We start from the raw sequence: 15,285 nt of genomic DNA on the forward strand, positions 1-15,285 counted from the left end.
GCAGAGCTGTGCTGGGAAAGCAGGAGCTCAGAGGTCTGCATTCCTAAAACTTCCAGCCAGAAAGATGGGCTGCAGAAGTCAGGGGCCCAGCACTCTCCTCTCCCCCGCCAGACTCCAGCCTCCTGACACTGGGCACGCCAGGACTGCAGTCAGGGCCGTCTGCACACTGAGGGGCACCATGTGAGTGAAAACACACACACTCCTAGCCAAGTGCCCACAGAAGCTTGTAGGGAATCTCTAGATGGAGTCCCCGGCCTTTTCCATTTGAAAACTGCCAAAGGCAAGACAGAACTTGTAAAAAACACAGACCCCATAATGGGAGCCCCTGCCCTCCCCCACCCTGTTCTGTGTTCATCAAGCACTCCTGGGTATGGAAGCGCCAGCCATGACAAGCTGTGTGGCATCAGGCTTCTGGCCCAGGGTGGCCAACCACTCAAGGCAGATGCAACCTGTGGCCCCAGAATGCCAGCAAGGCAGTCAGGAAAGGCTTTGTGCTTTCCATCACCCAAGGCCTGGGGGCTTGCAGGTCAGGGTGGGCATGAAAGACAGGAGCTGGGGTGTGCCTGTCCTGGGATGGGTGCCAAGGTGGCTGTCTGGTGGGCGGAGGGGCGCCCCCGGGGATGTGATGGGCAAGGCTCCATGTGGTGGCCTAGAACGGTCTGTGGCAGCGCTGCACTGTCTGGATGCAATAGCCCAGAATTTCAAACACGGGAACATGGACTCCACAGTAGCAGTCACTGTAGTCGTTCTTTTAAACTCTTGGCTACCATCATGTGAGTATCGCCATGTACCAGGTGCTGTGTTACATGCTTTATTTAAAATACTCCTCCCAGGGACTTCCCTGGGGGTCCAGTGGTTGAGACTCTGTACTTCCAATGGAAAGGGTGCAGTTTCGATCCCTGGTCGGGGAACTAAGATCCCTTGTGCCTCAAGGCCAATAAAAAGAATATAAAACAGAAGAAATATTGAATAGATTCAGTAAAGAACATAAAAAAAAATTCTTTTAAAGATTCCTCCCAAAAAAAAATAAATAAATAAAGATTCCTCCCTTCGGAGTTCCCCAGCTGTCCAGTGGTTAGGACTCTGTGCTTTCACTGCTGAGGGCCTAAGTTCAATCCTTGGTCAGGGAACTAAGATCTTGCAAAAAGAAAAAGAAACTTGTCCCAGTTGCTCCAGTAGAACCATTCCCAGTTTGGGTCGGTGGTGGTTTAGTCACTAAGTCATATCTGACTCTTGTGACCCCATGGACTGTAGCCTGCCAGGCTCCTCTGTCCATTGGTTTCTCCAGGCAAGAATACTGGAGTGGGTAGCTATTCCCTTCTCCAGGGGATCTTCCCGACCCAGGAATCGAACCTAGATCTCCTGCATATTCCCAGTTTACAGGTGAGGAAATGGAGGCCCAGGTGGTCGCCAGGTCCCTCTGCTCCTTCCTTCTCTCTGGGAGCACAGCAGCTGCCAGAGGCCAATCATCCAGGACAGACAGGCAGGGAGCCAGGTTTCTGTGCCCAGGGAAGGATGTGGTTGTCTCTCTCTGTCTTCGTGTGACTCCCTCCTGATGGGCATCTCATGTCCCTAGTGAAATACTCGGCCCTGCAGACGCAGTCCACGGAGCCGCCACCCCCTGAACCACCCCGGATCTGAGGAGCCGAGGATGCAAGGCCCCGCTCCACCGGGCAGGCCGTGGGCACACGGGGCCGCTGCCGGAGCCCCAGCTCCTTGTTTCATCTGGACCCACGGCTGCCACACCGCTCCTTCGATGTCATTGGCTTCTTCTCGTCCTGTTTCCCAGACGTAGCTCTGGGTGTTTGTGAGTCTGGCTCATGTGCCCACCCTGCCACTGGGCCCCCCAAGAGGCTTGCTGCCCAAATCCGAGGCTGGCCCCGCCGAAAGCCAGGGCCAACCTCGAGTGCCCAGGGTCGATGCCTCCCTAGGCCACCCTGCCCGCAGGCCTTATCAAGCTGGGGAGGGGGGACTGAGCAGAGGGAGGGCCAGAGGATGGGCAGGAGTGTGAACCCAGGGCTCTGTGGTCCCCTCCACACTGCACTGACTCGCCCGGTGGGTTTCTGGAAAGGCTGTGGGCAGGGACCTGGCTGCGAGGAGTGCACTGGTGAGCACCAGGAGACAGTGCGGGCACACACGCCACCCCCAGGGGGGTTTTATTTCCATCCCTCTTTCCATCTAGCCCTTACGCTGCTGGGCTCCCTGACTTTTCATTTACTTAAGTGCAAACTTGCATGTCACAGTATCCCCACCTGGATGTGTAGGAATCTCCTGGATGTATGTGTAGGAAGCTGTGGCTCTCAGGCCCAATTCCCCTATGATGCCAGGGCATGGACGTGGTCTCCAGTCTGACGTGATTAGCTTCAGGAATCACTTATGCTGCAGCATTGAGTTTTATACTAGGGCTGTGGAGGGTTCCCCACCCCACTCCATGTGTGTTTTTTGGTAACAGGAGCTACACATGACAGAATGAGCGTCAGAGCCTGAAACATGCCCACTGTCTACCTGGAGATGTCTGTGGGAGGAGGGGAAGGGGCATGGTCTTAGTGTGGGCACTCATGTGACCTGGGCACACTCTGGTCATCTGCTGGCCTGCCTGTGATGGAGATTGCTTGGGGGTCTGGGGGCACCCAGACTGGAGGGTTCTGTCTGCGGTGGGCTGGATCCAGGCTTTCTTCCTGGAACTTTTTGTCTGGGCCACGTGTGATCCTGATCCCCACTGGGTGCTGCTGTCAGGGGCTGAGCGAAAGTCTAGAGCCCCCCATCTATGGATGAGTTTGCAGTGTTAGAAAGCGCTCCTGGAAGCCTCATGTGAGTCTGCTTCACATGCTACAGGATGGCTGTATGTTGGCTCTTTTACATCTACCAGGCTGGGACAAGACAACTCTTGACTTCTTAGGGAGACAGTTGACATGAGAACAGACCCTGCAGGTCAGACCACGTGTGCCTCCCTCGTGTGTTCATGTTATGGAGAGCGTGTCATGGGCCCTGTGTCACCCGTGTCTGGAGGCTCATGCCAGGCCAGCCAGATGGTGTGTGGCCAGGGGTGAGGAGCATTGAGAAGACGGCAGGAAGTGAGCTGTGGAGGCAGTGCTGGTGAGCTCAGCCCGTTTCCAGCACCTCCCCCGCCTGTCCTCGTGGACTGATGTCCCCAGCCCTGACTGGTGCTGGGCTGGAGGCCACTCTGAAGGACTTTTGCATTGGTAGCCTGCTGTCACCTAAAGAGGGTGACATCAGGGCCCCAGAGTCGGGAGGGATCAAGGCAGCACTCATCAAGTTAGGAGGGCCGCTCACCACCGTTTGCAGGCATTTCAGAGAAAGACACAAGGCAGCACTTGTGCGTGGTAAGAGGCTCTCCTGGCCCCCGAGAAGTTTGGACGTTTATAGAGAAGTCACAGTGGTGACTAGGAAGGGAGCCATGTGGCCTGTGGCATCCTTGGAGTGGCTGGGCGCAGTGCCCCCAGTGGGGCACCTTGGCTCTGCAGCAAGGCACATCTGGTGAAGACCCTGTAATCCTGTCGGTGATAAGAGTCAGCGCTCTGTGGATCTGTTTGCTCGGTACCACTGACTTGGGTTAAGAGAGACCCACCATGCCCTTCCTTGTCTGTCTCAGTGCCCTCTGCATTGAGCCTGGAGCCCAGCACCCAGCTCTGCGCTGGTGACTGGGGCATTGAAAGTCACTCAGCCATCCATTTGCAGAGCTCCCATCCTGGGGCCCAGGACAGGGCACTGATGCTTGCTGATTCTTGGGGCTCTTGTAGCCATGTCCACCTGGAAGCTGTATTGACTGGCTCGGGTCCATCCCAGGTGGTAACGGAGGTAGCAAGTATGCTAGAATGGCCAGCTGACCATATCTAATTGCTATCAGCTTTACTGGGGGTGAGATGGGGGACTCAGTGTTTATAACAACTCTGAGCTCCTGAAGGATGGAGGCAGGGCACCCTAAGTGTCACCCAGAGAGTGGCACCAGGCCCACTGCCTTGGCTGCTTGGGGGTTAGTCCCAGTTCTCTGAGAAAGAAGCGGTGGAGACCGATGGCAGGATCTCCTATGCTTTTTCTGTGCTTGTGTTTGAGTATGAATTGTAAGCTCTCTCGTGTTTGCATTAAACAGAGTGGAACCTAACCAGTCCCTGGTTCTGCCGGTGTGAAGGCATGCCCTTTGTTAAGTGATGCTTGTTTTCCTAATTCATTATTATGGACCCAAAGGCCTTTCTTGAGAGGGTCAGGGTTCTGGCACTTCCTTTCATGCCAAGCAGCTTAGTGTCAGCCGTCCTGGGGTGGTCCCCTGCATGACGGGGAGCTGAGGCCTGGAGATGTCATGGGGGTAGGGAGGCGCAGTGGCAGGCCCCCGACTCACGACTCCTGAGCCCACAGCGTTGTCTTCTCCAAAGAAAGCCAGTAGCCAGGGTCCACTCGGGTGACATGTGATTGAGCCATAGAAAGTGGAACGGGGCCAGGGTGTGCAGGCAGAGTGGTCTGCTGGAGGTGGAGCTGCCCTTGTCACTCCATGAGGAAGATATGGGGGCCGCTGGGAGGGTCTCACGGTGTGGTGGCATTTTGTGCCGTACCAACCTTGTAGTAAAATAGCACCAAGTCCTCTAACCCAAACCCCCATGTGACTCTCCCATGCAGAAGTTGTGGCCCTCCCAGCCTTGCTGCTCGGTGTCGCTGCTGGGGCCCCCACACCTGCGTGGAGAAGGACAGGGACATCAGGCCTTAGAAGAAGGGGCCTTATATGCAGGGGCCAGCATGGTTTCATCCAGGCCTTTATAGCTCCCATAAAGGCCAGCACTCCCTCTGGAGACTCTGGGTGGGGACCCTATGGTTCCCCAGAAGTCTGTCCCATTTAAGCTCTAGGACTCATGGCCTGGAAAGCTGGCCTGGCCTCCTAAGGGCCACACCTGCCTCTCGGGGTTCCAGCCCTGTCCTCACATCTTAAGTGTTTTCTTAAGGTGTTGCCGATTTTAGAGTAGTTACCTATTTCAGCCAACACACTCAAGTCTTAGGATGAATTGCATTTACCACTTAGAAAATGAATTAAACCATGTAAGAGTACTTTACATGTATTGACTGTGTTTGACATATAATAAATTTTTGTGTAAGTAAAATGGACTTTCCTGGTGGCTCAGATGGTAAAGAATCTGCCTGCCAATGCAGGAGACCCAGGTTTGATCTCTGACTCGAGAAGATCCAATGGAGAAGGGAATGGCAACTCCTTCCCATGTTCTTGCTTGGAAAATCCCCATGGACAGAGGAGCCTGGTGGGCTATAGTCCATGGGGTCGCAAAGACTTGGACACAAATGTTTACTAATTTTCCACAAGGGAAAAATTACCAAAAATAAAGACAACAAAAAATGAGACCACGGAGCAAACATTATTTTAATTACAGATTGAAATACAGTGCATCAGATGAGGCAAATATCATACTGTACCAGTCTTTAAAAACCTGAACCATAAAGGTTTTACATTCTAGTACACTTAAATAAAACCGAGAAAGAATTGCTTACATAACAAAACTATACTTCAAGTTGTTTTAGAAACAGTTCTGTGCTAGGAAGACACTAAGGAAATGCTCTATTGTGCTGCTTTGAAACCAAATGGGAGCTTCTAGGGGTCCTCCTAGGGCCCAGCACGTGGAAGGGGGAGGGGTGGAGTGGGGCAGCTCCCTGCAGGTGCAATGCCCGCGGCAGGCTAGCTGACCTTGACTTCTCTCGTTCTCAGAAACATCATCCAGTCCCCAACAAGGCTAGTGGTCTTAGTGCAGCGGGGGGTTATGTACAGATATTTCCAAGGGAAAAAACGGGTCCCCGTTTGTAAGAAATCCACATATCAATGAATAATCCAGCATACCCATTCATAAATAAGCTTTTAGCTATTCTGGAAGCAGGAATCAAAAGTTACATCAATTAAAATGCAGTTTAGAAACAAATCCCCCAGATGGTAAACATGGAGAATTTTTTTTAGGTTATCAAATTACATAGAATAAATATGATACCTTACAGATACCAGATAATTTTCTATAAGAATCAGAAGGTTCCAAGTTGAAAAACATCTATTCTCTTAAGTATTTAAGTGTAAAAAAACGTTTAAGAATGTTTTCAAAACTAAGGTCAATATGGAGGGCTTTGGGTAGCATCCAGTAATTTAAAACCAACCAGATACTACCATGAGGTTGCACTCAGGTCTCACCCGGTGAGCTCTCCTCCACTCAAAGGCAAGCTTAATTCCTCCAGGGGGATGGGGTCTTGGGGGCTGGCAGGCATGGGCACAGTGCTGGGCATGAGGAGGAGGAGGGCAGAGTGCAAATGTGCAAGACTCTGACTCACCACCCAGAGCAGTTCAGAGCTCTAGTGCTAGTGGATGGAGCGTCTGATGGTCAGTGAATGCCTGCTCAGACTCATGGAGTCCTGGAGCCCAGAGATGGAAGCTGTGAGATGGGCAGGAAAAGGCCCTGAGACCAGGAAACTGAGGGAGGTGAGCGCTCTGCTTTTGGCATCCAAAGTCACAGTGCCGTGGTGGCTTTAAAGTACCAAAATGCAGTGACAAGGATAAACTGAGTTTGAAGGGATCTTGATGAAATGAGAACTATTACTTCAGACAGCAGGTAACAGGTGAGAGAAGACCCGCCTTGACAGTCAGCTGTCAGCAGTAGCAGGGGACAGGCGCCTGGGCCACCTTGGGAGGCAGGTCCCACAGTCAGGGGAGGACAGGACACATGGTCTGAGGTGACCACATTCAAATGAACCACGGCAGAGTTCGCATGAGCCCAGCTTGACCATGCTCACCCAGTTCAGTCAAGCAGGTGTCTCCTTCGGTGACTAAACATTTAAAAAAAAAAAGGACATAGGAAAATAAAGGTATGTTTCTCTTTTTAAAAAATACCTTATATGTACACACTGGTAACTGGTGCAGCAGGACTGCTGGCATGGGGAGATGGTGATGGTCTGTCTTCCCCAGCCAAGAGTTAACTGTCAGGCCCCAGGGTTTGGCGCTAAGAGCCGAAAGAGGCCCTGGGGCTGGCAACACAGCCTTTAAAAGGGGGTGGGTTGGTTTTTACAAGGATGTCCCACCTTGAGCCTGAACCCTGCATTCTACTCGCCCAAGGGTCCCCCACGCAGCCCTGGGCAAGTGCTGGCAGGAGGGAAAGACGTGTTGATGGCACAACAGCACTGATGAGAGTGGGGGCCGTCCCCTAGCACAGATCCGTCACTGGTGGGAAGCGCCACCCGGACGAGGCGGGCACAGGGCTTCGTGAGGAACGTCACAGGAGCCCCGCCTGGGCCACAGGGACAGCGGTGTCAGACTGACGTGTGCACGGGTGTCACTGAGTGCGTTGGCGAGGAGCCCCGCTCCGACGAGGCTGAGGCACGTGCTGCCACTTCCCGCTGCAGGTCCTCCACCCGCTTCTGCAGCTCTGCGCGGACGGCCAGCAACTCCTTGAGGTTCTGGTGGGTGGGCGTCTGTGGGCGGAGATGCGGTCAGCCCAGCCCCGGCCTCCTGACCCTCACCCCCACCTCTGCCCGGGGGCCCGAGGGCCCGCCCCGGGAGCTGTGGCTTGGCTGAGGCATGGGGACTCCGTTCTCCCTCCCAGGGGAGCCTGACCGCCAGAGGGGCCGAGGGTTGGGTGGTCCCCTCTGGGCCTCAGCTGCCACTTGGCAGCACGGACCTCACGCTGCTGACTGAAAACCCTCCCTCCACCGTGAAGCTGTGTTCAGCTTCATGAGCGAGAACAGGCGGGGGCAGAAGGCCCTGGAGTGGGCAGTGCTGGGAGAGGGCCCCTTGTCCGTGTTCACAAAACCTCTGGCAGCCGCGCCGGCACCCCTGCCCCGCCTCACCCTCCTGGACCACAGAGGGATGAGAGGGGCCTTCCCAGGGTGGAGTTCCACCAGCCTGAAGCTTGGGGTCATGGCCCCCACGCTCTCCTGCACTCAGCTCACAAGCTCTCATCATCACCTGCCACAGCCCTTGTGAATCTCAGCAGACCGGGGCGGGCAGAGTCACCAGCTGAGGGGGCATGGGGTGGGGGTCTGGGTAGCTCCCCCTTGGCCCCTGTCCACGATCTCCACAGAAGCCACTAGCCTGGGTCCTGAGCCTCAGCCAGGCCCTGAGACTACATGGACACCTTCCAGGGGCTTCTTCTTGCTGCCCTGAAGGTAAGACCCTGACCTTGTGTGATCTGACCCCAGCCTGCCTCCCCTGCTCACTTTTCACTGGGCCCTGCCCCTACTCCCCTCCTTCATTCTCGAACCTCCCAGGTTTTGGCAGATGCCTTGCATTCGCTGGCCGTTCTGCCTGGAGCCCTCTCCCCTCTGACCCTTTTCACTCACACACCGGGCTTCATCCTTTAGGGACTGGCTGGAAGAGCACTTGCTCTGGGTGGGGGTCCTCTAGGAGATCCCACGGCTACTGGGCCTGCGTGTTTCATCGTGCCCTCCCCAGAGAGTCTGGGAGCTGTCCCATTAGGCACGTGAGTAGTGATCACCCCGGTGGAGGAAGAGGGGAAGGAGGGGACAGATGAAAAAGACTAGACTGAGAGTGACCAGAGACATGAGCACACGAGAGAGATTCAAGACAGAAGAACAGGAACAACAGGGACAAGCAATTTGGCTAGGTGTGTTGGGGGAGGCACCCAGTGTCTCCAACACAGTAGGGTGCTTGGGAAGCAGCCCAGAAGAGGCTCGGAGCTAACTCCTGACTTTGGCCCCAGGAAGGAGGGAGGGGGCGCTAATGTGGGAGTCTGATGGCAGAGACCCCCCAAACAAGGAAAGTTGCCTTAGTTGCTGATTCCAGAGACCACTGGGGGGTGGGCAAACCTCCTCTCTTAGCCTTGGGCCTACTTTATATGTCCCTGCTGTGGGGGACTTGATTCCACTTGCTTTGCAATCAAGTGGCCATTACTGACCGCCCACCATCGGGGTCAGAGAGAGACCATGCGGGTGAGCACACAGCTTCACACCTGCCCAGGCCGAGACACTCATCTTACATCTCCATGCAGCCTTTCATTCTGTTTTCTCATCCACTGTTTTCATTTACAATAAAGCAGAGAAAATGCCCATCTAGGAGCCAGTCACCCAATGCTGCCATGTATGAGATGAAAGCCAAAAGGGTCCCAAAGGAAATAACACACAAGATATCAGCAGGGCCCTCCTCCTCAGAGAAAAGAGGCTTGTCCCCACTGCCTCCCCTCTGTCTGGCCCGGCTCCCTGCCCCCTCACTGGACACCAGCCTTCCTGCTGATCCCTGTGCCAGTCTCCACGGCCACCCTCCTTGTTCCTGCACTGCGCTGCTAGAGGGAGCTTCCTGCAGCCCCCAGGGTCAAGTCCAAAGGCCTGGACCTGCGCACCTTGGGTCTCCAACATCACCAAGGCCTGGCCCACTCCCCAACCTGCTCTGGGCCCAGCCTGGAGGCCCTCCACTACAGGACTGTCACGGTGCTGACTTTGGCAGCACGAGTTGGGAGTGGCATCAGATGTGGGTGCAACCATATCTGATAAGGGGCCAGGTTTGGGAACCATGCTTCTGAGGCAGTCTTTTGAAGGCCACAGCCAACTGTTAAGTGTCCACATGCCTTGGGACTAGTAAGAGGGGTGCTTCTTCATATAGGCATGAGCATAGGGACTGATGGCTTCCTGGCCACGAAATTGAAAACCTGTATTTAGAATACTGACCACTGACGTTGTCTATACTATTAGGTTTCGTGGGAAAAGGGCTGAGACTATCTCCCTGGTTTCAGATGTTCTTAATAAAAGAGCATTTTACAACTCTTAATCAAAGTTGATGTGTTTGCTACTCAAACCATACATTCAGCCCAGGATCTGGGTGTTTGGTAGGTAGAAATGTGCTCCAGCCCCACAGAAATGTGCTCAGTGTGTCTGCACCAGTGTGGACATGCCGGCTGCCCTCATCGCTCAGACGCGGGAAGCAGCTAGTGGCCCTCTGTCCGTGTTAGACGTTTGTCTCATGTATAGTGACAGAAGCTGGGCCCTCAGAGGGGGTGCAGGGGAGGGGCAGAAAAGGTGCTCAGGGCATCGCCTGCCGGCATGGTGAGAGGCCAAGGGCAAGGAAAGTGTCCTGAGGAAGGAGGGGGCGAGTGAGCAGGAAGCAGTAACTTAACAACACTTCATCAGCTCTGTGCTTTCATACAATTCTACACCATCATCTTTCCTTGGGCAGAAAGATACACTTTTTTCAAAATGAGGAAAGCATACCTGAGGCCTCATTCGTGGATTCCATCGCACATAATAGTTTACCCATAATTCCAAATGACTCAGACTAGCAACAGGATAGAGGACGTGGTTCTCATAATTCACAAAGAAGGGATTAGAAAATTCATCCAGCTGGCTATTGATATATGACCATAAAGATACAGTCTTTGTAGATACATCCTGAAAACCAAACAAGGAATACAGTGAAAAAAAATTCAACTTTCCTTCATATCCTCAAGAGCTTGTATCACGTAGAGAAAAGGAACTTGAATAATGAAGTGAGTTCAAATGATAAAAATCAGGAACATTTATTAAGCCCCACCCCACCCCACTGTGTGCATGACCTCGAGGTGGGGCTGTCTCAGAAACATACTGCTGAGTGAGATGACGTCTGGTGACTGTGACTATGTGAAGGCAGAATGAGAACTTTCTACCAATTGCAGGATGATGGTGCCCCTATTTAACAATACATTTTTATTCTTTTTTGCAGCTTGCTCTTGTGACCCTTAATATTAAGGACCATAGATAGAATTTACAGATAATATTCCTTTCACTGCAAAGTCATGACTATCTGGGGCTAAAGCCTTATATAGAGAACATATCATTAAATTATAGATCCCCACCTCCCAATTTTACAGTACATTGTCAAAATGAGAAAATGGTGAGGCCAGGAGTGCTTTCCACCAATCTGCTGACTACTCCTCAAGTTATCTAGACAGAAGAGATTCAATTAGGACTGTTTCATATTTTATATTTATAAGAAACAGCAGCAATATTTCAAGGAACCCCAAATAGCCAAAACAATCTTGGAAGAAAAGAACAAATGTGGAAATTTCACACTTCCCGATTTACAAACTTACTGCAAAGCTGCAGTAATCAGTGCAGGTGGTATTGGCATAGGATGGATAGACATCAATGAGATAGAATAGAGAGCACAGGGACAGACTGTCACATTTATGGTCAACTGATTTTCAGCAAGGATTCCGAGAAAATTCAATGGGAGACTGTTTCAACAAACAGTGCTAAGAAAACTGGATAAAGGTTTGATGCATAAGACAGGGTACTCAGGGAGGGTGCCCTGGGATGACCCTGAGGGATGAGATGGGGAGGGATGTGGGAGGGAAGTTCAGGATGGGGAACACATGTACACCCATGGCTGATTCATGTGAACATATGGCAAAAACCACCACAATATTGTAATTAGCCTCCAATTAAAAAAAAAAAAAACAACTGGATAACCACATGCAAATAAATGAACCCTTACCTCCTGCCACAGACAAAAAGTAACTCAAAATCAATTACATACCTAAACATAAAAGCTAAAACTATAAAATGCTTAGAAGAAAACCACAGGCTTAAATTTTCATGACCTTGGGGTTAAGCAATGAAATCTTTGATAAGTTAGACTTCATCAAAATAAAAAACTTGTGTGTTTCAAATGACACTACCAAAAACGTGAAATGACACTGCACAGAATAAACAAAATATTTGTAAACCATATCTGATAACACATAAGAAACTCTTCTCACTCAATAATAAAAAGACATGTGTGCATGCTGAGTTGCTTCAGTCATGTCCAAGTCTTTGTGACCCCATGGACTGTAGCCCGCCAGGCTCCTATGTCGAAGGGATTCTCCAGGCAAGAATACTGGAGTGGGTTGCCACTCTCTCATCACAGATAACTCAAAAATGGGCAAAGGATCTGAAGAAACATTTGTGCACAGACATATATAGATGGCCAATAAGCATGTGAAAAGATGCTCAGTATCAGTCATCAGAGAAACACACATGAAAATCATGATGAAATACTCCTTCACACCAATTGGGATGGCTAGAATCAAAAAGATAAACAATAACAAGTGTCTACAAAGATGTGAAAACAGGACCCTAAGACATTGCTTAGGGTAAATGTAAAATGTGGCAACTACTTTGGAAAAAGTCTGGTGGTTCCTCAAAGGGTTAAGCATAGAGCTCCTGGGTGTTTACCCAACAGAAGTAAAAGCATATGTCTTCACAGAACCTTGAACGTGAACATTCATAGCAGCAGTATTGGTAAGACCCACCAAAGTAGAAACAACCCAAATGTCTATCTGCTAATGACTGGATAAACAAATGGTGGTCTCTCCATACAGTGGAATATTATTCACTCATAAAAAGGGAATGAGGCACTGGTATATGCTAATTATCTATGATCTTTGAGAACAGTATGCTTAGTGAAATAAGCCAGACATAGGAAGACAAATACTGTATGATTCAATTTATATGAAATATCCAGAAGAGGTGAATATGTAGAGACCGAAAATAGATTAGTAGTTGCTGGGGCTCGGGGGAGGGAGACTAGGGAGTGTCTGCTAATGGGTATGGGGTTTCTTCTTGCGGGGGATGAGAATTTTAGGAACATTAGATGGTGGCGATGATTACACACTGAATATACTAAAAACCACTGAATGGTCCACTTTAAAGGGGTTAATTGTATGGTATGTAAATTATATCTCAAGAGAGATGATGATTTTTTAGAGAGTACATTTTGATTAAAAAAAAAAAAGATAAGACCAAAAGAGTTTAAATTCGACATATGAACGATATTCTGTTGATTTTTTTTTCTTTAAAAACAGCTTTAATGAGATAAGTCACATGCCATTGAATTCAATCTTTTTAAACTCCTATAGGCCTGTAGGAATGTGGATTTGATCCTGACATCAGTGGGAAGCCACAGGGAGGTTTCAGGCAGAGACCTGGAACGTAATGGGACTGAAGTTGGGGAATGCCCATCTGGTTGCTGTGTTTGGATTGAGTGTGGAGGTCAGAAATGCAGGGAGCCAAGCTCACTTCTGGGTAGCTGCCTTAGTCCAGATGCAAGACTGGGGGTTAGGGGGCTTCAACACGCTTGGAGCAGTGAGAAGTGGCCAGATTACAAATCCATCCTGGGGACAGGGCTGCCAGCACTCACTGAGGGACTGAATGTGGCAGCTGGGGTGGATGGGCAGAGGGGGTACTGAGTGGGATGCAAAAGAGAGAGGAACAGGAAAACAGCATTTAGATCCCTGAGATGGACGAAGTCACCTAGACAGAACAAGAGGAGGACCAGGGCCTGTCCAGGTGACTCCAAGTTTAGAGATGGATTAAAAGGGAAAATACTGAATGGGGAAGGCCAGCGAGGTGGGGGAGAAGCACAGAGGGTGTGGGGTGAGGGAGTCATCAGCTGTGGGGAGGCTGCTAAGAGAGGGGGAGGTGGGCACCGGGAACCTGCTCTTTTCTCCTAAGTTCTCAGATATTCCACCAGGCAGAAGTCCTTTTCTCTGAACCAGAGGACAATCGTGAAACTGCCTTCTCCCAATGCTTCCTCACTTTTGATCATCTCTGTCTTTTATCCGTAAGTGAGGAGAAAAGGAAGAGGTAAATCTAATGGAGAAGCTTGATGGAAAGCAAGTTGAACTTGCTACCTTGAGAGAATGGGCTAGAAGATTAGACACATGCACTGGGGCTGGTGAACCCGGGGAGGGCATTCAGTGCCAGCCCTCCATTTACAGACAACAGAGGGTGAGACCCAGTGTCCTCTCCATTCAGCCCCCTTCTACAGTGGCATGTAAGGGACAAGGCCCTCCAGCAGTCAGGAAAGCCAGGGGATATAATACACTTACCTCTTTGAGTCGTTGCTGTTCACAGTTGCACAAGAAAGTCCCAAAGAGACAACTATAAAGGTGATCCAAAATTGTAATCAAGAAGAATTCATTAAACTCGAATGCCGAAGGAAACTTAAATGGAGAGAGAAATAAGGTTTAGTTTTGAAGTTCAAATTCTAGAACAAACTGGAAAAGGCTGCTAAGCTACAACTTGGAATATAGTCAAACATGAAAAGGAAAACTGGCCCATGTAGAACTTAATTAGCTGTAGTTTCCAGTTCAAGCTTATAGGTCTGGCAGAGAAACAACCTGAAGCAACAAAAACTGGCATGCTTTTCAGTGCCTAAGAAAGCTAATGGGGCTTCCATTTCTTGCCATGATGATGGAAGAGCCTGCATTTGCCCTTCTGCCAGAAACAACTAGCGAGCGGGACACTCGACAGGGCCATGGGACTGTGATGACTCCCCGGCCCAGAATGGAAACCAGTGAGATAAGTCCTACTGTTGTCCTAGCTTCCCCTTTGGGGGCACATTCTGAGTGAAAAAAGTGGGGGGGGGGGTCCCAGGGAAGCGATTCAAGAAGAAATACAATGTCTTGGCAGTATATAATGTAAAAGGGGTAACACCACATGATCAAGTGGGGTTTCTCTTAGGAATGCAAGGCTGGTTTATGCAGGATTTGAAGATCAAGGTTACTAAAAAAATCTATTATCGTAATTCACTATATTGTGGCTCAGCTGGTAAAGAATCCACCTGCAAAGTGGGAGACTCAGGTTCAATCCCTGGGTTGGGTAGATCCCCTGGAGAAGGGAAAGGCTATCCACTCCAGTATTCTGGCCTGGAGAATTCCATGGACTAATAAGTCCATGGGGTTGCAAAGAGTCGGACACGAATGAGCGACATTCAGTTTCACTATACTAACAGAATATGGAAGAAAACCACATGATACTCTCAGTTGCCATCTTAGCGTATTCTTCATGGGGCTTAGCACAATTCCAGCAAAGAATGACCACTGCCAAGAGGTTCTAGCCAGTAGCTGACATTTAGTAGCCATGATAGAGATGCTCTGCAAATGGTAACTACAGTCCTAGCAACAGGTATGCACTGGGAGCTGACCTTGTACCAGAATTCTAATTTAAAAACATACTGAAATATTCATCACCTATTCAATGAAGCAAGGCCAGTTAGAACAAAACCAAACAGAACTACCCAGCATATTTTTGTGTGTCAAGTGTACTTTAAAGATCTATTCCCTAATCAGAGATGTTTGCATGCTATTGCAACTAATTATGTCATCTGTAAAGTGACAACCAGGGTCACCAATAGAAAGTTTATTTTTGAAGCTTATCTTTAGTACTTTACTAGGCCAGAGACAAGCTTCTCAATTAGAAACAATGGTCAACACAGGACTGTCCAGACTCCATCAAAAATTGTTATTTTCCTCACTAGGCAAGCAG

At 50.2% G+C, this 15,285-nt stretch overlaps 2 protein-coding genes across 11 annotated transcripts in view; one reads left to right on the plus strand and one right to left on the minus strand.

The window, feature by feature from the left end:
• Window positions 1-5,108, plus strand: part of CD99L2 (CD99 molecule like 2) — a 118,126-nt gene extending 113,018 nt beyond the window's left edge. For both annotated transcript variants that reach the window (XM_086386278.1, XM_086386279.1), the window contains one exon: window positions 1,577-5,108. In XM_086386278.1, coding sequence (XP_086242404.1) covers window positions 1,577-1,641 — 65 coding nt within the window. In that variant the 3' untranslated portion in view covers window positions 1,642-5,108. The remainder of the gene's footprint in view (window positions 1-1,576) is intronic.
• A 248-nt stretch (window positions 5,109-5,356) lies between these two features.
• The window catches only part of MTMR1 (myotubularin related protein 1), a 60,922-nt gene continuing 50,993 nt past the window's right edge, over window positions 5,357-15,285 (minus strand). For 8 of the 9 annotated variants that reach the window (XM_086386258.1, XM_086386257.1, XM_086386261.1 and 5 more), the window contains 3 exons: window positions 13,848-13,961; window positions 10,210-10,386; window positions 5,357-7,461 (listed from right to left, as the gene is read on the minus strand). In XM_086386258.1, coding sequence (XP_086242384.1) covers window positions 7,300-7,461; window positions 10,210-10,386; window positions 13,848-13,961 — 453 coding nt within the window. In that variant the 3' untranslated portion in view covers window positions 5,357-7,299. Of the gene's footprint in view, window positions 7,462-10,209; window positions 10,387-12,800; window positions 12,942-13,847; window positions 13,962-15,285 lie in introns of those variants that run through there. The other variant, XM_086386265.1, reaches the window with a different exon arrangement.

The sequence above is a fragment of the Bos grunniens genome, chromosome X (genome assembly GCF_055505025.1).
Source record: "Bos grunniens cultivar Pamir isolate PY7600 chromosome X, Bosgru_T2T1.0, whole genome shotgun sequence".
Lineage (NCBI taxonomy): Eukaryota > Metazoa > Chordata > Mammalia > Artiodactyla > Bovidae > Bos > Bos grunniens.